The sequence below is a fragment of the Lissotriton vulgaris genome, chromosome 3_1 (assembly GCF_964263255.1).
Source record: "Lissotriton vulgaris chromosome 3_1, aLisVul1.2, whole genome shotgun sequence".
Classification (NCBI taxonomy): domain Eukaryota; kingdom Metazoa; phylum Chordata; class Amphibia; order Caudata; family Salamandridae; genus Lissotriton; species Lissotriton vulgaris.
Window position 1 is genome coordinate 1,774,861,685 of NC_141689.1, and position 25,721 is coordinate 1,774,887,405.

Below are 25,721 nucleotides of genomic sequence, written 5' to 3' on the forward strand. Positions count from 1 at the left end.
TGGCTGAACTTAAAGAGCAATTGCCACTCGTGTTTGTAATTCATACTCTCTGTCACTAGCGCGTTGGAGTCCATGCTGTCGGCAACTCGCTCGCTGATGAAGCAGCGAAATCAGCGGTATCGACATATTTAGTTGCAGCAGTCACACGGTCCAAAAGTAAGATTGCTGATGATATCTTGGCGGCTGTTGCTGCCACTGAGAAGGTAGATACGGTGTTCCCTTCGAAGTACACATACCACTTAAGTCCTGATAAGGTTCTTTATGTGAAAATACCTGAAGTTGGAGAGAGATTGATTCCCAACTCTGATCACAGACCTACACTGATCACAGCGGCCCATGAAGGGGTTGCGTCTGCGCATGCGGGCGTTTCAGCTACTGTGTCTCAGTTGCAACAACGTTTTTGGTGGCGGGGACTGTACAAACAGACGCGTGACTATGTCCTTCAATGTGACATTTGCCAGCAGATTAAGCCATCAACTGCTACGCGTCCGCCCCAAACATAGTTGTTCATTTCTAATAAACCGTTTGGTTGTGTTTATTTAGATCACTGCGGTCCTTTTTCTTCTGATACTGCGTATAAGTACATCTTAGTAGCAGTTGATTCATGCACACGCTTTATTTGGGTCTGGCCTCATCGCAGCTCTGATTCACGGACTGTCATCAGGGATTTGCGTGTCTTTGTAGGGATTTTTCCCTGTGGTACCTTCCATTCGGATCAGGGTCCTGCTTTCGCCTCTAAGGCGTATAGGGATGCCATTACTTCGATGGGGGTAAAAGACAAGTTTTCGTCTCCATACCGACCTGAGGGTAATAGTGTTGTGGAACGAATGAACCGTGACTTAAAGCAATCACTGACAGCTCGAGTTATAGGCACTGGCAGAAACTGGTTGGCCCATCTTAATGGCGTGGAGCGTGCCCTTAATAATCTCCCTAGAATGTCTCTGGGTGGGCAGACCCCATACGAAATGCCCTTTGGCATCAAGATGTATGTCCCGGACCTTGACCGTCTAGACACGGTCGGTTCGGCTGTCTCCTTTGACGTAGATGAACACTGCAATGTTTTACAGACTCTACAAGAGACCAGAGACAGTCTTCCAAAGGAACACTTGCCCTCCACCTCGGATGATGCGTTGCAGATCCCGGTAGTTGGCTGGCTACCCCAAGTTGGAAAACTGGTTCGGGAGAAGATCGATAACAAAAAGGAATTTGGTCCCTCATACCGTGCTCCGGTTCCCGTGCTTGGAGTGAAGGGCACAAGAACAGTCATTTTACCACCACTTCCAGGTCGTAAAGAGAACAGGTATATCTCCATTGACAATGTGAAAATACACAGAGTGGCCGATTCTTCTTAGCATGACACAGGCAGTCTCATGTCCTTCGATAGTGAGAAACTCTGTTTTGGCAACTGCTTCAGTTCATGCACCGGAGGTGGCCCTCGAGATGCCTGCGATTTCCAGTCCTTTATTGAATGCTTTGCCTGGTACTCGCCTTGATGATACAGACTACACCTATCCAACTGACTTATCGATGCCTGATTTGCAAACTCGTATAGCCACAGAATCCAGATTTTCATTTGCCACTGTTTCACATACGTCGGAGAAGCCCACAAGGCTGAGAGCCTACGAGACATTGTTTAAAAAACATTTTTTAATTCCCTCTTGGACTTACATTTGGCTGGGGCTTTTTGTTCTCTATCTTTTTATGTCAATTGGTTTTGTGTTTTATTTTGTTCGATTTATAAATGGACATTATGTTGAGGAGAGAACATGTATTAGACATCTGAATGGAACATTGGCTCCCCACTCCTCATCACATTCAGCCCACAGATTGAAAATAAACGTTTCCTTTGTTAACATCACTGCATGGCCTGTCCTGGATGGAATAGTCTGGGATGCAGTTAAATTTCAAATCCATGGTCCGACTGAAGTTATTAATGTTCCTAATGTTCTTAGAGTTAACATGGGGGATGTGGTTCAACAAAACATACGTTCTGATGATTGGGATGTTCAGGCCGTAGAGGCTTTGTTTGCTGATTTAAAGTATTATGCTGCCTTTGATGCTGAAGATTTATATTTAGAATCTGCTAATTATGGTGAATTTTGTTTCCAACATTTTGGCAATCACTTCCTGCATAAGTCTAATTCTAGGAGAGGTACTGTGAATTACACCCAATGGGAACATTGCCCAGCTCCTTTAAGAGGCAGCTCAAACACATTTTTGAAAAAGTACACATATTTTACTGACTTTGATCAGTCCAATCCCGCTTCATTTTATTTTAAAATGACAGACAAATCCATGTCCAAGGTTAGACTTACCGATACTAAGTTATTGTATTCAAAGTCCTTTCTAGACAGGCTAGCTGTCGGTGGCTACGAGTTGTGGAAGGAAGCCATTGACCTTAAATCAGTTTGAGGTTCTAAGAATTGGCAGGTACAAGGCACTGAGGCTTTGCACCGTGCATGTCTCATTCCAAATCATATGTTGTTTTTGAATTCTAGCATCTCACAGACAACATGCTTTGGATTGGCTTCTAAAAAATTAAATACTCCTTCCTTCCCTGATTTGGAAGAATATTCGGGTTGGGAAAATTCAACTAAATTTTCAATTAGAGAGTTGCAGACCCTTTTGCTAAATTCATCCTTTAACATATCCAGTTTGGAGCCCAAGGGTTGGTTGATATGGCACAGAAGTGCAGATTCGTGCCAACATCATTTATTGGGCCTAGCTGAGGGTTTTACTCAGGTCAGAGTAGATCCCCGTTTTGAGAGTGACCATTCTGTAACCACTTAGTCAGTTGGCAAATTATGTCAGAATTGGCTCAAACACTCTACATTGGAGTCAGTAAAATTACATTTGTCTAAGCTGACTGACGAAGATGACTTAAATGATTTCATAAAGGGCCCGGCTAAAGGTAGATCTAAAAGATGGATCTATGCCGTTTATAATGAACTCTGGAAAACATCACAGATTGAAGCGACTACCCGCCTTAGGATAATTGATCAAGCTAATTTGGAAAAAGTGCTTGTGGTTGTGGATAATAGCATTAATGCCCTTTCCTCCCGAATTTATACATTGGATAATATTGTCTCATCTGTTGTCGATATAGTTCAGGATGAAGTGTCTGTTTTGTACCATGGTCAAAATCGATTGCGTTCTATTATGCAGTTTGCGTGGACACTGCAGACACTAAAAAATGGAAAAGTGCCTTGGAATCACATTAATGTCACATCTCTGTTTGCACCTTTTAATTTAACTGAAAAACAATGTTTACTTTCAATGAGAGATGCTTCTTTTTCCATGTTACACATTGAACGCTTGGAGTCTTTGCCTTTTTCGGTGGCAGAGGCCACAGCTGCAACGTGGCTTATCCATCGGTTAATAACTTTACTTTTGCACTTTTTCAGTTTACGAATTGCATGAAGTATTTTGCCATTGGCAGGTACGAACGGCTCGGCACCTCCTACTTACATGAAGCCTGGTCACTCCCTTTCACTTATAGGTGTCTTAGGGACGGGAAAGAGGTTTATCTGAAAGGGGATGAGTGTACAGAAACATCAGATCACTCATTGATGTGTAGACACATCCAATTACATGGATCCTGTAACCAGGACCGCCCAAATTTGGCTTGTATTTTGAAACGTACACCAGTGCCTGCTATAGTCCCGACTTTCATGCAAAAAGGAAAGTAACAGTGGTAGATTCCCAAAAGAACAGCACCTAGTCAGTTTATTCTCCAAGAAATCTCGCCCTCTTGTACATGGGGCAGTATGTGTGCACACTTCAAAGAACACCCACTGTCACAATGCAGGTTCAAACATGAACTATAGTAAGATTTGAAAAAAGGCCAAGGTGCACCACATCAACACTTAGGGAAATAACTATTTTCAGTGAAATAAACAATAATAATCATATCAGAGATTTTTCTTCATGTAGTTTTGAGAGTTCTTTATTTAGTTCAGATGGTTAAAATATACAGGATCTACAGCCGACGCGTTTCGTCCACAAGGGACTTCTTCAGGGCAGGATAGTCAGATGGTGATGGTGTCCCTGGTTTCTGGACCGTAGGTGAAGGATAAATGAATCAATCAGGATAACTATATTAATCATCCGATGGTATCATGTGTAATTCAGGTTTAAATCCAATTGTATAACTGGCGTAAGAGGGTTCAACTGTCATCAAGATCGCACCATTAATATCAGGTGTTGCAATGTCTTGTGTTCAAGCCACATCAAAAGTGAGGACAATACTCCAATAGTAGTGGAACCAGGGTAGGAAGATAATGGAGACCTCCGTATAGGATCTACTTAAATCTTTTTCTCTTATGTGCGGGGAAGTATAGGGAAAAAATTCTATTGCCAGAAAAGCTCTCAATGAAGCTTTGCTGCTGCCTCCCCTGGTTCCTACGTGGCTGGCGACGATAGCGTCTGTCGAGACGTCCCCCTCCGTCAAGTACCGGTGACACTAAAAAATGGAAAAGTGCCTTGGAATCACATTAATGTCACATCTCTGTTTGCACCTTTTAATTTAACTGAAAAACAATGTTTACTTTCAATGAGAGATGCTTCTTTTTCCATGTTACACATTGAACGCTTGGAGTCTTTGCCTTTTTCGGTGGCAGAGGCCACAGCTGCAACGTGGCTTATCCATCGGTTAATAACTTTACTTTTGCACTTTTTCAGTTTACGAATTGCATGAAGTATTTTGCCATTGGCAGGTACGAACGGCTCGGCACCTCCTACTTACATGAAGCCTGGTCACTCCCTTTCACTTATAGGTGTCTTAGGGACGGGAAAGAGGTTTATCTGAAAGGGGATGAGTGTACAGAAACATCAGATCACTCATTGATGTGTAGACACATCCAATTACATGGTTCCTGTAACCAGGACCGCCCAAATTTGGCTTGTATTTTGAAACGTACACCAGTGCCTGCTATAGTCCCGACTTTCACTTTGTTAGCAAACGGGAGTTATTTACTTTTGAATAATGAGGATTGTTGTGGGTTATTGAAAGGCATAGCTTATGTTGTAACAGTCAGTGAGCATGTGGTTTGCTGTAAAAATATGTTGTATCCACCCCCGCATGGGAACCTGGATGTTTCCATCTGGCCGAGAATTCCGGCCTTGAAGTCTGAGTTCAATAAGATTAGCAGAATAAGAGCCTTATTGTCACAAAAAGAAGTTGCCCTGACATCTGCTTGCGAAACATTTGTCCTTCACGTGGCTAACACCAGCACAGAAGTGCATGCCTTATTAAATACTGAACTTCCTTTACATTTTGGTGAGCTGATTCATACAATCTTTAACGCGTCTTCTACTTCGGGGCTGGCTCATTTTTTTTAAATTAGTGAGCAGTGGTCTAGTGACTTCTTTCCAAAAGATATTTGGAGTCATTCCTGCTTTCTTCCATTCGATATTCTCCAGTCTATTTGGTGGATTTCCTGTGATACTGGCGCTGGCTGCTGGCTTTTTGTTGCTGTTTTGTTGAATTCAGAATGGATGCCCATCCTGTGTTCGCAAACGAGCGGGAGCAGTAAACACTGTTTCGCAACAGGATGCTTGAATACTATGGTGTGCTGCCCCTTGCCACCTTAAGTGCATCGTATGGATTATCGTTTCGATTTTCCTATTTCACCTGTGTCCAGCCTGTGTTTCTCTGCCTGAGCTGTGATTTCATTTGGGCCCTGGATTTGTGTCTCTGCAATTTGGTGTCTCCTGATGTGGATTATGATCATCTCATGAGTCCCTTAGTTACTCATGAATTGCTTTGTTCTGACGGAGGGATTATGGCCTTTGCAGCGATGCATGGAGTTCTGGGTCGTTGGAATATATTCGCAGCAGTGCAAGATTTCTTGGCACACAGCTTCATTGAGAACCCGAGTTGTACTCTGATGGTACTAAAGGCTCCGGTTATTGAAGAGCATGTATGTTCTTTCTCATTATTAAATTGGATGGCTGAGTTATTTTCGGATGATAACAGTGACTTCCTTTTGGAAGCAGTTTGCTGCTTATTTTGCATACTCTGTTTTAGGCTGACTCCCATTGAGACCTTTCATGTCATGATTTTTCTCCCTCACAAAATTTTTTTCTCGAGTTATGATGGATATTTTTTTTTTTTTTAATCAGACCTATTTGCTTTACTCACATTAGACATTACAATGTCATGCAGATAAAATTTTGGATTTTTGAGCGGACTGAATTAATTTTTTTTCCTTACCTACTTAATTTCGAACTGAACGTTTTATTGAACTCTGCTTTCAATAAATTGAGTCCCTTTTCTTATCTTATCTTATCTGATACGTGCTCGGATCAAGGGAGGGTGATATATAGATATATAGAGCTTGTATGCAGTGTTAAGTTAGCATGAGCTTTTTAGGAGTTTAAACGCCATTTTACCTTTCTGCTATTTTTGCACACAACACATAAGCCGCTGCTTTAGCTTTGAGCCTAGTAGAATGTTTTCGGTTCATACGAGAATAATATGTTGTTACACTTATATCAACCTTGCTTGGCAAGCTGTGTCTGTACAGTGAGTGCTGAAACCTTCAAGGATATCTCAACACAGTAGTTGTTGTGGGCACTGATCTTCGCACGTTCCTAGACATAACATACATGCAGCTGCAGCCAAGTTCAGGCTTTAGGCACGTTTTATATTGCTTTGCACAAGAGCATACAAACACACTTGATGGTGCTTCGCATGCAGAAGAGCTGGTTGCTGATGATGTGATCCCTTACCACTAGGATCTTGAGGTATGGGGCCGCTCTGCTAAAACCCAAAGAGACCTTCTGAGATATAATATAATATACTAGCTAGGGAGGGTGGGAATTAGGTTTTGTTAAACCCTATTCATTTTAGCATAATACTATGCTTGCACCGTTTGTGTTCTATGGACTAGTGACTATGCTGATTACTTTGTGTTTTATAATATGTTTGCTTGCATTAGCTAAGATACTGCGTTTGAGAACACTGCATTAGTGAATAAACATTTCAAATATGCACGTGTCCTCTTTTACTCCTTGTTCTGGATTGAAATGATAGTATAACGAAAGAGTGTTCATGTGTTCCACGTTACCTGAGGTGTACGAAGTCAATGTTCTGGTTTGTCTAAAGCATTGGGAGTTTCTGATAACCAATGAGACACTGTAGCTAGTCAGGTAGGGGATTTTTGGGTACTAAGGTGAGTTTTGGTACACCCTAATTCACTGAGGTTCCAAGCCTCTATGCACAGTTCTGTCCGAGCACGGAATCACTGCGACAAAAATGCTGCAAAACGTTTGTGTGCAAGGACTGAATTTTTCAAAAAAAGATAAAAAGAGAAGGAAAAGATGCTTACCTGTAATCTTAGTTTTCTTCCAGGGTAATGCTCATCAAAGTCATAAGCACTGAACAGTCCCACCCATGTGCGGGGTGCTTCAGAGTTTATTTGTGCACCGTCGCCATAATGGGTTTCAGCACGTTACAAGCCTTGATCACATGATATACATTATATACACACACATCTGCAGCCTAAAGAGAGGCTAAAAACTGCCAGATTACATTGAGTTTTCATTTACAAAAACACGCAATCATAGAAAATTATGTAATTACTTAAAGATGATCATAGAAAATCTTTCACAAACTTTTATTAAAAGGAAAGGGAATAGGAGACATTGCGAGCCAATAGGCTGCTTTTTAAGCAAAAGCAAAGAAAACTGGCACTGGGCCTTTAAGAACCTCCCGGTACCCACTGTATCCCATCATGCCCCACAGGTAACAGTTAGGCCAGGTAATTTTTACGGTGATCAACAATCCTGGGTGAAGTTTCTGTTGAAAGATGAAACAATTTCTGCCCAGGGAGGTAGGAAGTTTGCTTATAACTTTGATGAGGATACCCCTGGAAGAGAACTAGGATTAAAGGTGAGCAATGTTTCCTTCTGTTCCAGGGAATTCTCTTTTTTCTTTTTTTTTTATAATATTTTTATTGGTATTTACATGATACAGAGAACAAAGTGACATACAACAAAAAACCATGTTTTCGGGCATTCACATTGGACAATCCGGCTTTTGGTGGTAATATTGTTCGAGTCAAGTTCGTTGGTTGTTTTTACTGTCTTCACGTGATTGCCCCGCCTTCTTTCGCACATATAACATTGAACATTTAAGTTATCGCTGATGGTTGCGTGTATAGATGATACATAAATCATACACAGAACAAAGTTGGTGGATGGTTGTGTAGTGACAGGTCATTAGGTGGCCCTGGAATTGAATACAGCTGATTAGGGTCAGGATTTTTGTTCTTCATGGTGGTTTGTATGGGTTTAGGAATGTGTCTAGTTTCAACCACATTGCTATGTTGGGAGTTCTTCCATGGTGTGTGTTTGAGAGCAGTGTTGTCCGCTCCTCTGAGAAATGTCACCCAGTTCAGCCACCCTTTGAATGTGACTTTGGAGGTATCTTTCCATTTTGCTAGAACAGTTTTGACTGCCGTAGTTAATAGGAAGTCCAGGAGGTATCTGTCCTGTTGTGTGGCTACGTCAGTTGTGATATAGGCAGTGGTAGCTGTGGCGAATGTTCGGTCTAGAGTGCAGCCTACAGTTTTTTTGATGAAGTTGAGCACCTTCCCCCAGAATTTGCTGACCTTACTGCAGTGATAGATGAGGTGTGCGAGGTCACCTTTTTCTGTGTAACAGTTCCAGCATCTGTCATTATCTCGGCGATATCATGTTTTTCGAGGGGGCTGCCCAAAAGGATTGTAGTTCTTGTTCAGTGAGTTTGGTACCTAGCTGTGTTTCCCAGTAGTTGGTGTTTTTGGCGTTGAGTCTGGTGGATATAGGGCGGAGGAGTTAGTACAGTTGTGAGACCTGGTGGCCCGCCTTGTTTATAGTTTCCATGTAATGGAAGATTGAGGGTACGTGCTTGGTTAGATTTGACTTGGATAGGGCTGTTTTGATTGCCAGGAAATTGTATAGTTCTATGTCTGGAAGTGCGTGTTGTGCTTTCAGGTAGTTGAAAGTGTGGGGAGACCCTACTGCTTCCAACTGCGCTGGATAAGAGCAACCTAGTCTTCTCCATGACTTTGTGTCCAGGGGCTTGCCTCTGTATTTGATCTTGGGGTTTGCCCAGAGTGTTTCCCATTGCGAGTTTCTGATGCTGTGCTCAAGCTTCTGATCAACTTTGAGCAGCGCTTGTCTTGTGATTCTAAAGATAGGGTTGTTTTTTTGTGCCTGCTTGTTGGCAGTGAGGAGAGTTAAGGGGTCAGTGTTATTTAGAATGGCTCTCTCAATAGAGAGTCATGTTGGTGTGTATGGCTGGTTTGGGAGAACCCAGTGCATTCCTTGTCTGGCTATAAAGGCTGTCTGGAAGGTTCTCAGGTCTGCTACGTTGAGTCCCCCAAGCTTTTTCTCTAGTCTGAGTTTTTGGAGGCCTAGTCTCGGTTTCTTATCTCTCCATATGAATTTGTTTAACATTTAGTCTATCTTTCTATGGAATTCATCTGTGAAAGCCATGGGGAGCATTCCTGCAAGATAGTTTACAATGGGCGTGATCATCATCTTCACTGTATCTATCCTCCCCCACCAACTTGGGTGACCAGGATTCTAGTAAACCTTTGATCTTATCTAGTGTTGCCTTCTCATTTTGCTCCAGGGTGATTCTCAGGCTTTTCCCAAATTGGATACCCAGATATTTGACAAAGCCGGGTTGCCAGGCCAGCCCTGAGCTTCCTAATATCTCTTTGGTCGTGTGGATGTTTAGGGGCATGCATTCTCATTTATCTCTATTGAGCTTATATCCTGAGTGTTTAGCGTACGTTTTGATGGTGTGCTTGAGTGCTGGTATGGATTGGGTGGGGTTTTCCGTTATTATGAGTAGATCATCCACGTAGGCTGCAAGTTTGGCTGTAGTATTGATAATGGTTATGCCTGCTATATTTCTGTTAGCTAGAATGTCCCTAATCAGGGGTTCGAGTACTAAAAAGAATAGCAGAGCGGATAGCGGGAAACCCGGTCTCGTTCCCCTTCCGGGGTTAAATTGGGCCAATGTTGTACAAATTAGAACTATCTGTGCTTTGGGGCACTTGTACAGTGCCATGACTTTCTTTGTGAAGCTATCTCCTAGGTTGAATGCACGCATGCTCTTTTCTAGAAACTACCAGGATACCCTGTCAAAAGCCTTTTCTGCGTCTAGCGAAATTGCTACCGCCGAGTTGTATGAATTGGAGGAGTGCTCTATTATCTGGCAGAGGAGTCTTGTGTTGTTGTGCGACATGCGTGCTTTCAGGTATCCTACCTGAGTGCTGCCAATCAGCTGAGAAGCACTTTGTTAAGTCTTGTGGCTAGGAGTTTGGCGTATAATTTGCAATCTAAGTTTATCAGTGATATGGGTCGGTCGTTTTTGGGCCATTGTGGTCTTTGCCTCCTTTGGGTATTACAATTATGTTGGCTTGTGACATTGATCGGTTACTACCCCTGTGCCACAGTTGGTTGAAAACTTTTGACAAGACCGGCAGTAGCTGGTCTTGGAACGTTTTGTAGAAGGGCGCTGTGTATCCATCCGGTCCTGGGGCATTGTTGTCTTTCACTGCCCTAATGGCTGTGGTGATTGCTGCCATTTTTATGTCTGGACCTAGTGTCTTAGCTTCCTCTATCGTTATTGTGGGTAGGTTCATACTGTCTAGGTAGGCTGGGCAGCCGCCCTGGTCAAGGTTGTCGTCTTTTTTGTATAGCACTTTATAGAATTCCATGAACGTGTGTAGGATATCTTCATGTCGGGTGTGTGTTTTGTTGCGTGCCTCTGTGATTGTGAAAATACAGTGTTGCCTTTGTTTGTGTTTGAGATATGACGCTAGGATTTTCCCCGCCTTGTTTGCTTCACACAGGTTGATTTGTTTGTATTTTCTTATACATAGACCGGCTCGTTCGCTTAGAATTCTGTTGAATTCGTACTTTTCCCTGTGAGTTCTGCAAGGGCGGCTTTGTCCGAGGTATCTCTGATGTGTTTAGTTTCTAGTTGTTTGATGTCGCTTCTAGCTGGTCTAACTGTGCTTTTGTTTCTCTGTCTTCTCTTGGCTATGATTTCTATTAATGTGCCCCTGAAGGTCGCCTTAAGGGCGTCCCACAGACTTTTTTGGCTCTATGTCTGGTGTGTCATTCTCTTTGATATAGTCTTTGATGGCTTTTTCGATTCTATTTTTGTCTTCCTGTTTCGCCATGGTGATGTTGTTGAGGCGCCACCTGCGGGTGATGTTCTCATTGTGTTGGCCCGTCAGATGTAGGCTAATACAGGAGCGTGACAGTCTGAGATGAGGATGTAGTCGATTCTACTGTAGGAGTTGTGTGGGTTTGAATAGAATGTGTAATCTCTGGTGTCTGGGTGTTGTAGGCGCCATGGGTCTTTAAGGTTGAATCTGGTGCATATGTTCTTTAGGTTGTTGTAGGAAGCGGGAGGTCGAGTTTGGGAGCCTGATTGTCTATCTAGGGTGTGATCCAGTACAAGGTTGAAGTCACCTGCCATGACGATCATTTGGTTCGATTGGTGTGCCTCTAGTTCTTTTGTTACCCCCTCCCAGAATGTTGTGTCGTCTGTGTTTGGTGCATATATGTTTGCTACTAGAATGGATTCTACACCTCTTTTTAGCTGTGTTATCAGTAGTCTGTCCACTTTGTCATACTGTTCTTTCTCTATGGTAATTTTGGATTTGCTGTTAATCAGGGCGATTACACCTTGTTTTTTGCCCACTGCTGGTGAGCAGGCTGTTTGGCCTATCCATCTTGCCCTAAGCTTACTTGCGTCGTCCATGGAGAGTTTTGTTTCCTGTAGTAGAATAATATTGCTTTTAGTCTTTGCAAGATAGTCTAGTACTTTCTTTCTCTTAATCGGGTGGTTTAGACTTTTGACGTTAAGGGATACAATTTTCAGGTCTGTCTGTAATGCGTTCTTTTTATTCCCGGTCTTGTGTCACTGATCGCGGTCCAATGGGGTTTCTAAATGGGTTTACTGTACTGCAAGTAATGGGCCCTTGTGGACTGCCTACGTGGGACAGAGTGATTACTTGTGGTGGATGGTTTGACCAAGTCGGCCTGTCGGCGAGTTTGGTTTGGACAGAGACGTGGACAAGACATACTAGGAGAACGGGACAAACGTAACAAACATAACGGACGGACACCCTCTCCCTTCCCTCTCCTCCTCCCTTCCCTCCCGTACCCCTCTGCTCGTGCTTCGTACTGTAGACGTGCGACAGCAAGGCCCCTCTCGCCCTGCTACACCCTCGGGATAGTCTATCGCGCTGTTCTAGTTTGCTTATTCTAAGCACTTCCCCTTACAAGGCTAGACCGGTCTATCGCAAATGCCTGATCATTGTTCGTTCATGCCTAGAAGTTAAAGGATATAGTCAGTTTTTTGGTGAGCTGGTGTACTGGTTGACTACTTCTTCTCTGGCCACTCGTCTGGGATTTGCGTTGGCGTGATTTGAGGTGGGTTTTGTTGTAAAGCGCTTGCAGTCTTTGTAGGCATATGAAGTAGATTGCGTTACTGTTAATGCCTCGAGATATTGTATAGTGTGAATTCTCTTAGTAAGCTCATTGGGGGTCTTGCCTATTCATTTGATAGTTCCGGTGAGGCGCTTCCTTTGCTTGACATAATTGTCGTCTCCATTTCCTGTAGGGCTGGACCAGATAAGTATTGTGACAGTACCACTGGGTTTTCGAACATTAACGAGATTCCTTTGTTGTTTACCCTGAATCTGGCTGGTCCGGGCGAACGAAATGGTGATGTTTTCTTTTCTTAACTTGTCTCTTTGGGCCAGAAAGCCTTTCCTAATGTCCACTGTGTTCTTCGAGTAGTCCTGTGTGAGGATAATCTTGTGTCCTTCCCACTGTAGGTTGGGGTTCTTTCTTGCGAACCCAAAGATGGCTTTGGTCAGGTGAGAACGTAGTGGTTTGCAAATTATCGGTCTTGGCCTTGCTCTGTTAGTTTGTCTAAAAGCCAGACCCTGTAGGCCTTGTCTAGTTCGAAGGGGTTTTCAAATTTGAGGTTAGTTAGTTTGGGTATGAGCTCTTGTATCATTGCCACACAGGATCCCGCTTTCTCCTCCGCTCCCTCCGGGACTCCCAGGATTCTGATGTTCCCTTTTCTTTGTCGGTCCTCGAACTCAGCAGCCTGTTTGCGGAGATCTGTGGTTGCTTTGGCGATAGTGCCCATTGTTTTGCCTGTGAGCTGAGCTCTGTCTTCAATATCGCGGATTCTTTGTTCTACTGTTGAGAGTCTGTTGTTTGTCGAATGGATGTCTGCTCTGACTGCTGCCAGTTACAGTTGGGTGGTCTTCTTTGTACATTTGGCTAAGTCGTGGACTTCCGCCAGCTTTTTAAGTAAGCTGTCCAGAGTGCTGCTGATGTCCGCCTTTTGTTTGAAGGGGAATCTGGTTGGCCTTCCGGTTTGGTTTTCTTCGCTATTGGCGCCACCTTGCTTTCGTTGCCGGCCATTTTGTTTTTCCCTAGTCTTCTTTTCTTCCGAAGGACTTCGTATTATTTGTCACTGCTCAGTGGTGTGGGATGGGATGGGATGGGATGGGATGGGATGGGATGTCTGCACTTGTTGGCCGCTGTTGTTCGCGCGTAGTTTAGGAGAGGTGTTCAGGTTTGGGCTCTCTTGCTTGGTGCAACCTGTGGCTCTTGGTCTGCTTTCTCTTTTATTAGTTTGGGACCTTAGGGCCTTTTTTCCTGCCACATTTGGGGGCCTTATATTTGGAGTGTGCAGTGACCCCTGCGGTTTTGCTATGGTTGATCATTTGTATCCGCTCTTTTAACTCCTCGTTTGCTCTGCCTTGGCGTATTTACTTTTTCTGCACTTTTTGCTTTGGTGCGTGGATGGACAGTCCCCTCTGGTGGATGGCTATGGTTGGCCTCTATATCGCTCCCCTCGCCGACCTACTTTTATTTGACTCTTAAAACAACCAGGGCTATTGAGGTGCCGGTAACCGGCACAATGGTTCTAGTTTCTGCTTGGGCTGACTGTGCTATGAGCAGTATATTGGGCGCTTCTCTCCCTGTGCTTCTCAGTGTTGAGGGACCGTCTTAGCCCCGTGACTTGTCGGCCGAGAGAGCTTTACTTTTTGTTAGTGCCGTTCTTTCTTCGGCCCCGGAGTTTGGCTTCAGCTTGTTGTGTGATCGAACAGCCGACTGCCCTTTACCCAGCGCTCCAAGACTTATTTTCAGTTTTCTCGCCTTCTGCTCTCTGCACCACACCCTCCGTGCGTGCGTTAGTTGGTGGGCCTCCTGCATTTAGCCTACAGTCTACTTGTTGTGGGTCTCTTTTCTCTGCCTCGCCTCATCTGTGTGCAAGGTGTCTGCCCCTTTGATAAAGCTTTATCGTGGTCTTCGCGCCAAACCCGCTTGTTGTTTTCTTTGCTCCGCCCCCCTTTGTGCAAGATGGCTGCCCTCGATGCCATAAGGGGTTTCCGTTTTCGATTCGCGGCGGGGTGTCTCCGGTGGCCCTTGGTGGTATGATGTAAGGCTGTCGATGGTTGGGGAGGTTAGCGCTCTGGGTGTGCACTCGCGGATCTTGTCGATGAGTGCCGGCCGTAATGCTGTGTTTCTGCCCCTCTTGCGCTGGATCGCTTTGTTCTCCTGCTTAGCCCCACCCCACTGATCAAGATGGCTGCCCCCGTTCAGTGTAGAGGTTTCTGTTTCGCATCTTCTTCACGGCACTCCTGGGGGCTAAATAGCATTTTCTGAGGATGGTCTACTGGGGTGTAGGGCAGTCACTTGGGTGGGGGGTGGGCGCCTTGGGGGTACTGGCATTGACCTCGTCTGTGAGAGTGGGCTTGTGGATTATCTTTCCCGCGCCGTAGAAGGGTCTCTCTCAACTTGCAGTCGCCATCTTGCCGGCCGGGGTCAATTCTTTCGTTCCTGCAATCTTGCTTGTTAACGGTGTACAGTTGGTAATCGCGCTGTCGTCGGTATCACCATTCGGGGCGGTGCAGTTTCCGATTGCTTCCTTGATCTTTGTTTCTTCTTTTCGCCGCCTGTGTCACTTTAAAATCTTGTTTTGCATCCTGAGGTGTAGCGGAGCTCTGGACTCTGGCAACTCTTCCCATTGTTGTCCAAGCCACGCCCCCCCTTCCAGGGGATTCTCATCAATAGTCATAAGCAATGAATAGAACAGCAAGCCCACCTCACAAGGAGCGGACATGAAATAACCTCTCCAACAACTACCCAAAAAAGATTCCTCAACAAAGCCTGTCCTAAAAGTATGTACAAATCTCCATGTAGCGGCTTTGCATATTTCTGAAATAGGGACATTTGTTAAAAGAGCTACAGCTGTAGCCTTTCCTTTTGTAGAATGTGCCTTAGGTCTGCTAGGTAAGGATTTCTTGGCTATTTGATATGAGAGAAGTATACAGGAAACTATCCACCTAGCTTTAGTCTGTTTTGATGATGCCAAACATGTTCTCACTGGGCCATTATTAATGAAGAGATGATGTGACCTCCTAATATCTTTTATCTAGGTAAAACTTCAGAACTCTTTTCACAACAATAGTGTGTAAAGTTCTTTCAGCGGGAGTAGATGGACTAGGGAAACAAGTCGGTAAAGAGATGATTTGATTAATGTGGAAGTCTTAAACTACCTTCAGAAGGAAGCTGGGAAGAGTTCCACGACTTGCAACAACCACTCTATTGTTATGAAAAACTGGGTATGGCTCTTCAGAGCATAATGCCTGAAATTCACTAGCCCTGCGTGCTGTGATGGCCACAACAAAAGCCACTTTCAGGACAGATGCTGCAAAGAGGCTTTATGAATAGGTTTAAATGGGGGACCCATTAATTAAAAAAAGACAACATTGACTTCCCACGGAGGGGAGGGTTATTGAATTGGAGGAACACTGCCTTAAGCCGTTCTAAGAAGTCTTTGATCACTGGAATTTTAAAGAAAGATGTCTGTGATGGAATTCCTAGGCACAATTTAGCTAAATAAAGAAGTTACGGGTTAACCAGATCATCTTGGCACAACATTGGATTGTGCTTGTTTCGAATGCACCATAAATAAAAACCTACTTAAAGGCATATGATTTTCGAGTGTAAGATCTTTTTCAGCCCCTCTAAAAAGGTCCATGCAGTCTTGAGAGAGGTCAAAATGCCCATATTAGAGGAATTCAGGAGCCATGCTGTCAGGTTCAGTGATGAAAGTGTGGGATGCAGTATCTGTCCTCCGAACTTGTACAGGAGATCATGTCTACATGGCAATCTCCTGTATGGTCTTTCTAACAAGTATAGAATGTCTTTGAACCACCCCTGATGAGATAATTCTTGTACCATCATGATCACCCTGGTCCAAGACTTGTAGTTTTGCAATCACTAGAACTATACTATGTTTAACTATGAATTGCCAGAGATGTTTCTTTAAATCACTTTTTATATATGTACTTTTATGCATTTTAAGTAATGCAAATAAAGTTTATGATGATGACAATCACTGTTGGTATGAGAGGAACTGGGGAAATGCGTAGAGAAATTTCCCCGACCAATTTATCAGTTCCTCTTCCAACCTGGTTGGACGAATCTGGATGCGTAATCTTGGCATTTGTGGTTTGTTGTGTCTGTGAACAAGTCAAATCTGTGGGTATCCCCAGTCCTGAAAAATGCCTTGTAACACCTTGTCATTTAAGTTCTAGTCGTGATTTTTGTGAAAAAACGACTGACAGTCTGCTTGCGTATTCTGAACCCCTGAAAGGCTGTTATGGTTAAATTTCCATCAGCCACATGCAAATGGCTTGGGCCTCGAGAAATAAGGACAAGAGTGAGTTCCTACTTGCTTGTTCAGATAATGCCTTGTTGTTATGTTGTCGTTTTGAACAAGGAGAGAGTTCAATGTTATCGAAGGAAAGAAAGATTTGAGAACATAGTGAACTGGTCTCAGTTTCAGTATATTGATGTGATAAGTCTTTTCCTTGCCCGGCCATATTCTTTTGGTCTGAAGGGAGCCTCTGTGAGCACCTCATTCCTGGAGAGAAACATCTGAGATCAGTGTCTGAGTTGGTGCATCCTGTTGGAATGATACCCCTACATAAAGGTTCTTGTGTTGAGACCACCATGTGAGAGATTGAATTGCGGCCTGTAATAGAATAAGCATGTCTTCCCAGGGGTTAGAGAGTTCCAGTGGTCCTCCGGACGATGTTGAAGAGGTCTAATGTATTACATTTGTTTCCTTCAGCATGCTGTGACTATCGCCATACATTTGGAGAATGTCAGTGGAGCTGATTTTAGGCCGAAAAGAAGGACTTTGTATTGATAGTGTTGAGATCCTACCTTGAAGCGAAGCAACGTAAAATGCTTTGTAGATATTGGGATGTGAAAATAAACATCTTGTAGATCTATCAAACACACCCAGTCTCCTTGATGCAGCTGTAGGTGGATATGAAGTAATGCCAGCAAAATTAACTTTTCTTTTCGTGTGTACTTGTTCAGTACTCTCAGATCTAAAATGGGTCTGAATTCTTGCTATGGTCCTTTCTTACTAAAAACATACTGGGAATAAATCCCCAGTCATTTCTGGTGTTGTGGAACCTCTTCTACAGTCTGTGTTTGTAACAAAATGTTGACTTCTTTTTGAAAAATAGTCTTTTTGGTGCTGTGATATTTTTACTGGTGTAACACAGGGAGGAGAAGACCTGAATCAAAGAGAATATCCATTCTAAACAATATTCAAGACCGATTTGTCCTTGGGTATTAAGTGCCATTCCTGAAGATGATTGGCTATACTCTTCCTCCACCTCAGTGGGTGTCCGAGAAGGGGGAAGTGAATTGCTTTGCCAGAAGTTTGCCTGTAGATGCAGGCTGGAGTTCAGATCCCCTTTCTCTAGATGGTTTACGAGGGTGGTAGTGTTGTCTCGACTGCTGTTGGTGTTGCTGTTGAGACCAGTGAGGGGCTTGAACCCTCTGATGGAAAATAGTCTATTGTAAGGTCTGTATCTCCTACAATACTTGTTTCTCTTTTCCAAACAAACAGCCCTTGAGCGTGTCCATTTAGGTCTTCGTTTTGCACATTTCTTTGTCTGCATGAGTGATAAAAAGGGTATTACCTGAAAAAGGTAAATTTAGGATTCATTGTTGAACCTCTGGCTTAAGGCCGGTGAGTCACAGCTAAGAGGAGTTTCGGAACAGATGCCATGAGAACAACAGAGCACAGCTAGGTCTGATGCATCTGCTGCTGCACTTATAATCTGATTAGATAACAGACCACTTTCATTCTAGATTTTCTGAAAATCTTGCCTGTCCTCCTTTGGTTGTTTCTCAGTAAATCAGCTGAGTGAATCCCAGAAGGACCTATCATACTTCACAGCAAAGCAGAAGCACTTACTACTTTAATGGACGATGCGGATGTACCACGCATTCTTTTGACAATAGGTTCTATCTGCTTGTTGTCTTTATCTGACAGAACAGAAGAGGACCGTGCCCCAGTGTGGGACTTTCTTGGCGCACTGGAGCAGGAAGAGGGTCAGTTTTCTAAAAAAAAAGGGGTACTGATCAGGAGCTTTATACTTTTTAAGCAGCCTATATGGAGCATGCCTTAGTGATGCTGCAGTCAGAAACAATTGCATAGCAGGCTCCAGAAGACACAGAACCAGAGGTAGTAGTGGTCTTGTAGCTGCTTTGTGATGCAGAGTCTCAAACATCATAGACAATGAGGTTTTAGTAGTAGGGACGCCTATATTCATTTTTGCTGCTCCACCAAAATGCCAGAGGTAGCTGAAGTAAAATCACACATCCTTTGACCCAAAGGAAGTGACATCAACTGAGATTTGACTCTGAACTTTAACCTGGATGGCATCTAAATAAAGAACTTTGTGATTCATTTAAAAACATTGTACAAATGTCTCTTTGGGATACAACAATATTAGGGTGCTGACATGATCTTTAAAAGTGGTGGGGTGTAATAGAGTTTTTGCCCTAAGGTGTTATAAGGAAAGAAAGTGATCCAGAGTTTTTCTTGGAGGAGGGTGGAGGGGGGCAGGAGAAGGAGAGTAATTTTAAAAAAAATTGGGTCACACATTTTTAAGAAACTTTATCACAGAAATTTGCAAAAGAACAATGATCCCAGAAATATAAATGTTCCTTCATGGTGTGCCAAGCCAATCAAACCTCTCTCTACCTCTCTCTACCCAGGCACCAACCCCCTGAGTTCCAAAATGTGCTACAGTTTCCCTATACGCCGAATATAGCCTCCATTGTGCTGGAGCTAGAATTTTGTGCTGGGCCACAAATGATGAATGGAATGCTGAATGAATCAAACATTCACCCCCAGTCAAGAGATCTGGGTTAAATCCATCGTTCTTTTGCTCACTACGCCAACCCAGTTTGGACCCAGTCATATGAAAATCAGTCTTGACCCTGTTCCTCATGGGAGCAGTTCAGCCTGAACTACCAAGCCCGGTCCTCCCTTGACCGGAAACACATCCTGGGACCAGTTTCGGGTAACACCCCCTCATCATCCACCTTGGCCCGATGTGGTGGCAAGTCTTTTTCGTACCTAGCCCCCTATCATTGGAATAAGCTACGCCTCCTTATCTGAAACTGCCCTGACTTCCAGAACTTCAACAAGTTGCTAGAAATATGGCTGTTCTGAATTTCACTCTGCTTTGGCCTACAGTGTAAGAGCGAAGTTGCTACTTCAGGAGTGAGAAATGCGCGATACCAAGTACATACATTTATATTATGACACCAATTACATACAATATGCCAGCCCCAGTGTTCTTTTATTAATGGCAGCCATACATCATTGGCAAAACCTATTCCAAGGTGCATTTCTAGCAAGTTAGGGCCAGTATTTTGTCATGGTTTTTCCCTCCTACATGCCACGAATCACCTACAATGTGCTAGTGCCAGCATTTTACCATGAGTGTTCCATATGGCAGAATTATCATCAGTATGTCAGCTCTAACATTTTTCTGTGGGTGCCCCATACCAAGATTTACATCAGTATGCCAGTGTAAAGCAAGAGTTATCCTATTTGTCAAGTGTTACCTCTAAAATGCCAGTGCCAGTATTTTGACACAGGTCCCAGACATGTTAACACCATCGGTGCGGTGCAGATTTACCCTGTGCGCTGACCAACATAATTTCCCATTGATCATGACGAGCTCAGCTCGTCATGAGTGTATGAGAGTTGTACCTCATGACGAGCTGAGCTCGTCATGAGCATCGAAGGGGTTAAGAATAGGCTGAAGTATGTCAGCGCCAGTATTTTTACAAGGGTGCCTCTATAATCTAAGAATTAACTTTGGTAGAGCCTAAGTCAGATTCGCAATCCTAACACCACATTATCTCTCACTATAGATTCAGTCATTAACACTCATTCTCACCTATTCAAGCTCACTCAGTCATCCTCACTCAGTTACACTCAATCTTGCTCTCACTCACTCATTTAATTTTCACCCATTCACACACACACACACACACACACTCATTTATTCTACCCTGATTCATTCATACTTACTGACTTGCACTCACTCTTACTCTCTCATTCTCATCACTCTGACTCACTTACACTTAACACCTTGGCTGCTATGGCTTTTCCCCTCCTGTGCTGGGAGGCTTTGAATCCCATTGTTCAGGACGAGCTCAGCTCGTCATAAGCACAGCTCCAGTGTGCCTCATGACGAGCTGAGCTCGTCATGAGCAGCGAAGGGGTTAAGCTTATTTATTCTCACTCGACAATGGTCGCCGACTTATACTTTTAGTCCACCAACATGCTCACACACAAACAAACTTGCAAATAAACACTCCCTCACTCACAACACACCTTTAAATACATTTGTTACTTATCTCAGCTGCCAGCGAAGCTCCTATTCCAGCTCCTGAATGTCCATTTTTTATTACATTAATGTAAAAAAAAAAAAAACCCATAAAAAGCAAGGTGGAGCCGCTACTGTAGTCTTTATAAGACTAAGGAGTTAGGTCCTGGTGGGGTACGGGGTAGGCTGGACCCTATTAAACCGTAAATCACAAAAAAGTGCCTACACCCGACATTCTTAACCAAAATTATTCATATGGATGGGACAAGCGCAGTGTATGAGTTTGACCTGGAATTTTTATTTATACCTATTTACTATATCAAATGTTTTATACCTTTTTCAAAATGTCACCAAAAAGGAAAACACATTCATAATATTTACATTACAGTACATGACTATTTACAACCACATATTTACAAATTTCATACATTCCACAAACAAACCTTTTTACAAATACAGATGAAAAATGTATAATTTCATTAAATCGAATATATCACAATCAAAGGAAAAAGACAAAGTCAAAACAAAGGAGCAAAGCCAAAAGATGGAAATAACTTATAAATCAGCCTTGACTGATTAAAAAACTCTTAATGATATTGCTTGCTCCTTCTGGTGTGCCTACTGTAGTCTTGGCACTGATTTTGCCACATTTGGGGCCAGGGTTGTAAAGACAGTGCCAGGGGTCGCAAGGGGCGAGCCAGGGTCACAACTGTGACCCTTAGATGATGTCCATGGATGAAAATTATGCAATGGGTATCAATAGTTTCCTCCTATTTTGTATTGTTTAAAATCATGGAAAATGTTTTGGTCTACTGAAGAGGGCTCTCACCAGCAGGAACTCTCTCTCATAAGAGGTGTCAAATGCACTAGCCAATTGAAAATCAGTTTCTCACAGAGATATTCTCATCTATATTTGTTTGAAAAGAATACTACATTGATTCAGTAACAGTACCAACTTCAATAAAGTTGATATGCGTATTGATAAAGACCAATGCAGCTGTGAGCTAGAATAATCTAGTAATTCCAAAGTAGCTTTTATAGACGGTTGAGAAAGATGCAGGGATTAAGGTAAAAGGAAATGAATCAGCACAACAAGAGCTGAAAAACATGATGGCTCCTAAGGGCATACAAAGACAGAAGAACGTTCTGTGCAGTAGAGGGTCCTGCAGGTGGACAACTTACATGTGGGATAGATAGGCTGTAACTCCTGAACAGGGGCTAAGAGGAATGATTAGGTTTATGAGGGGAATAGCAACGGTCCCTGGTCTGAGAGTGCCTCTCATATGCAAGGGGACTGAGGCATTTACTACAAGGAGGTCAATGAGATGTTCACCTTCCTTTCACAGATTTCCATCAGGTGCATGATGACAGAGGCCACATGTAGTTGGTGGAGTCCTTTTGAAGGAAACCACTAGTAGGCGATTTTCTCTATGAAATAGTTCACAGCACATCAAAGCAAATTCAATAACACCAAATATCACCTTACAAGCCTTGCTGCTCTTGTGATTTATGTCTGGGATTCAGGAGCATTTACTACAGGCCAGTCCCTCCCACTTACCTCCTGGGTAACCGTGCACAGAGATCAAATTACAATGATCCACTGGAAACTTCCTGAAGCACCAATCTCTGTTCACAAGATGGGCCAATCAGACTGGCTGCAAAAGGACCTACACGACTTGGGCCCAGAGATTTAGGAAAGTATAACTTCTCAAAAAGCAGAATGAAAAAGAGATTACATTTGTTGGAAATGGTTAGAGATAACTTGGCGGCCCAGGATTGCAAGTCTGTAGAGGTGCAAGAAAAAACAACTGGCATCGCTGACCCTCAAAATGATCAACATTGGCCTTCAAGGTCACAACCCTTGGAGTCACTCAACTCTTATGGTGAGCCAAAAATATGGATCCTGTCTGGTGTCTGGGAAGAGGTTCATATAGAGAATGTGCAGAAGTAATCTTCCATTAGAAACTAGGTACATAGTCCTCATTTTTCTGTCATTTGAGGGAGTTGTAATCTTTGCTAAACCTTCGCTGGACTCAAACAACACACTAGGTATCAACAACTTAGTGAAAACTAGAACATGCTGTTTGGTCCACAGACAGTGGAAGAGCTGGACAATGAAGACATTTTAAGGCTCCATACGCGACTTGAGTTCTTTTTAAGATGACAACATATTAACCAATACAACTTAAAAAGTGAAATGGTAGATGATATCAGAAGCAATACATAAATTGGCATGCAATTTAAACCTCATTAGATTATAATAAAATCTTACATTTTCTGAAAATGTGGATTTGCTAATCTGCACAGCTTCACTGAGGACCTTGGTGTGCAAGTCATCTACAATTGCAGCTGGGTGGCGCGTGCTTGTAAAATGAATCATAGCTTCAATGTACCTATTAAAGAAAGCAGACAAACTAGTATTTAAATATTCCAAATATACCGACATAAATCACAAATCAGACTAGAAATTACAAATTGGCATTAAGGAAAAAGATGCAAGAACCCATATTTAGAGAAAAACAAGATAAACTGAATATAATAACCTACACAAAAATGCGCTCAAAGCCTAAAAACAAACAAGGCAAGAGACAATGATTGAAGGAGAACAGTAGCTCATCTAGAGCACTGTTTAAAATAGTTAAGAAATTGGATAATGCAACAGTGTTGAGCCGAACAACCAAAGCTTCTGCATGCTTCCGTTAAGAATTGGACACATTCTTTATAAATAAATCACAACCATTTACTTGACATTTAGAGTTCAACCACCTGTGGAGGAGCTATTTAAGGATGCTAAATTACACCCTAAAGCCACCTCTAATTGAGGGCGGTTTGCAGAATTTACAGATTGTAGGAAGCTGGTTCTGTATATAGTATATACTATATAAAAAAGATATATAATGCACAGAGTACAATAAGACCCCAAAGGTATAGCAGAGGATAAAGTAGATAATACCTTACTCTCAATTTAGTGGTAGCTGGTCTGAGCAGTTAGGCTTATCAGAGGGTAGTGTGAATGCATGTGATGTACACACTCATTCAAGGCAGGTACAAACACTAAATGACTAATTCCAGGCAAATATTTACAAAAATATTACTTTAGTTACTTGTATTTTAGGAACCAAGTGGAACTCAGTTACAGGTAATTATTTATTTCAGAAATGTAATACTTTCAATATGCTGTTGGCAAATGCTTGTATAAGCATTCAAAATATTTTATAGGTGCATGTAATACCTGTCAATGCCAAAAGAGATACTTTGTAATATTCTCATATCAACACTTAATGCAATACAGAGAAAGATCAATGCAATCCTATGGGAGGAAAGGGAGGTAACTAATTTTCAGGTAAGCACTCGACTTCCAAGTTCAGTCTTTGGAAGGTTTGACCAAGACTGGGGAAGAGTTGGACCAAGGTAGGTACTGCACTCCCAGCAGCAATGGGGCAGGCAGAGGTCACTAGGCACTATGTTAGTCTATTGGAGTTGGGGGCACCTCGAAGAGGCAACGGTTGCAGGTAAGTACCTGGAATTCAAGGACACAATGGCCTGGGTGTTGAGGTCAGCCCTGTAAGGGCCACCAAGTAGCACAAAGACTGCACCACCAGCGGCACAGGGGAAGCCGGGTGCAGGTTGCAAAGGGGGCATAGGGTGAGGACTCAATGGAGACCCTTGGCTAGAGGCAAAGGCTGAAGGCTCGGTCCAGAAGACTGCTGAAGGAATCTAACAACTGGAGGGGTGAGTTGGATAGTGGGGATGCCGGAACACTGTCGGGTGGGCACACCTGAGTCTTGTGGCTGTGGGTGCAGGGGTGTCTTTAGGCATCAGGTTTCTCTCTACAGATCCAGTGGGGAACCCTTCAAGATGAGACAGCAGGCATCGTGGGGGAAGTTCAGGAGAGGTCATCAAACGCTGGATACCAGGAAAGGATTGCCCGGGAGATGTCACTGAATCGGGCCGGGGCGATGGGTGCAGAGTGGTGCAAGTGTCGCGGATCAGCCTGGATCTGGTGTCCTTGGGTTTGTTCTTTCTGAACAAACCTGGTGTTCACAGGAGAAACGAGTCTTTGTCGAAGGCAGCTCAGGTCTGGGATTCATGGAAGTTGCTGGCTGCCGGACACACCAGTTTCTGCGAGCAGGGTCTTTAATGCAGAAGACATGCTGGTAGGAAGGGGGCCCAGTCAGTTATTGTGTTCCTCCTTCACTGCTGCACAGATCTTCTGTCCTTTGTCTTCTTAGGTCGTTCAATCTGAGGAACAAGGTTCAGGGGAGCACTTAAATAGTAAATTAAAGGGTGTTACTGAGGTCGGGGGCAGTAGCCAATGGCTACTGTCCCCTAGGGTGACTACACCCTTTGAGTGCCCCCTTCCTTTGGAGAGGGGCACATCCCCATTCCTATTGGGCCTAAATCTCCAAACTAAGATGGACAATTTTGAGGAGAGGGGTTCATCTCAGCTCCTGACCATCCTAGGGGTGTGCCAGGCCAAGGTGGACACTCCTACTCGGCGTACTAATTTTCCCGCCTGTCCTGCTGTCAGAAAGTGGGACGGAGAAAGGGGGGGGGAATGGGGGAGGGCATCTCCACTAGTTGGAAGCACCCAAATCAGCATAACAGTGAGTGAAAAAGCTTTATTCGAGTTATACACTCATAAAAGCACAGGCATATATATTCATACATTTTTAAAACATCAAACATTCTATTACAATAAATTTATAATTGCGAATACATAAGCATTAAAATTGTTACCAATTGGGATAAAATAAGCTTTTTCATGATATGCAAAAACTAAGTGCATGTTGAGGTATAGGGACCTCCGCATTACGGACCATTCCCAAAGTTTATACAATTAAAAACTCATACCATACATATTAGCCGCATTTTGTGGTTAAAATTCATATATATCTCCCAGTAAATATTTGCAAGGATAAGTCAACAAAGGAAAATGTAAAATTCAAAACACATTGG

General features: G+C 43.2%; 1 protein-coding gene across 15 annotated transcripts in view; it reads right to left on the reverse strand.

The window, feature by feature from the left end:
- Positions 1–25,721, reverse strand: part of BLTP1 (bridge-like lipid transfer protein family member 1) — a 1,831,302-nt gene that overhangs the window by 1,306,494 nt on the left and 499,087 nt on the right. For all 15 annotated transcript variants that reach the window (XM_086962202.1, XM_086962209.1, XM_086962198.1 and 12 more), the window contains one exon: positions 23,035–23,155. In XM_086962202.1, coding sequence (XP_086818328.1) covers positions 23,035–23,155 — 121 coding nt within the window. The remainder of the gene's footprint in view (positions 1–23,034; positions 23,156–25,721) is intronic.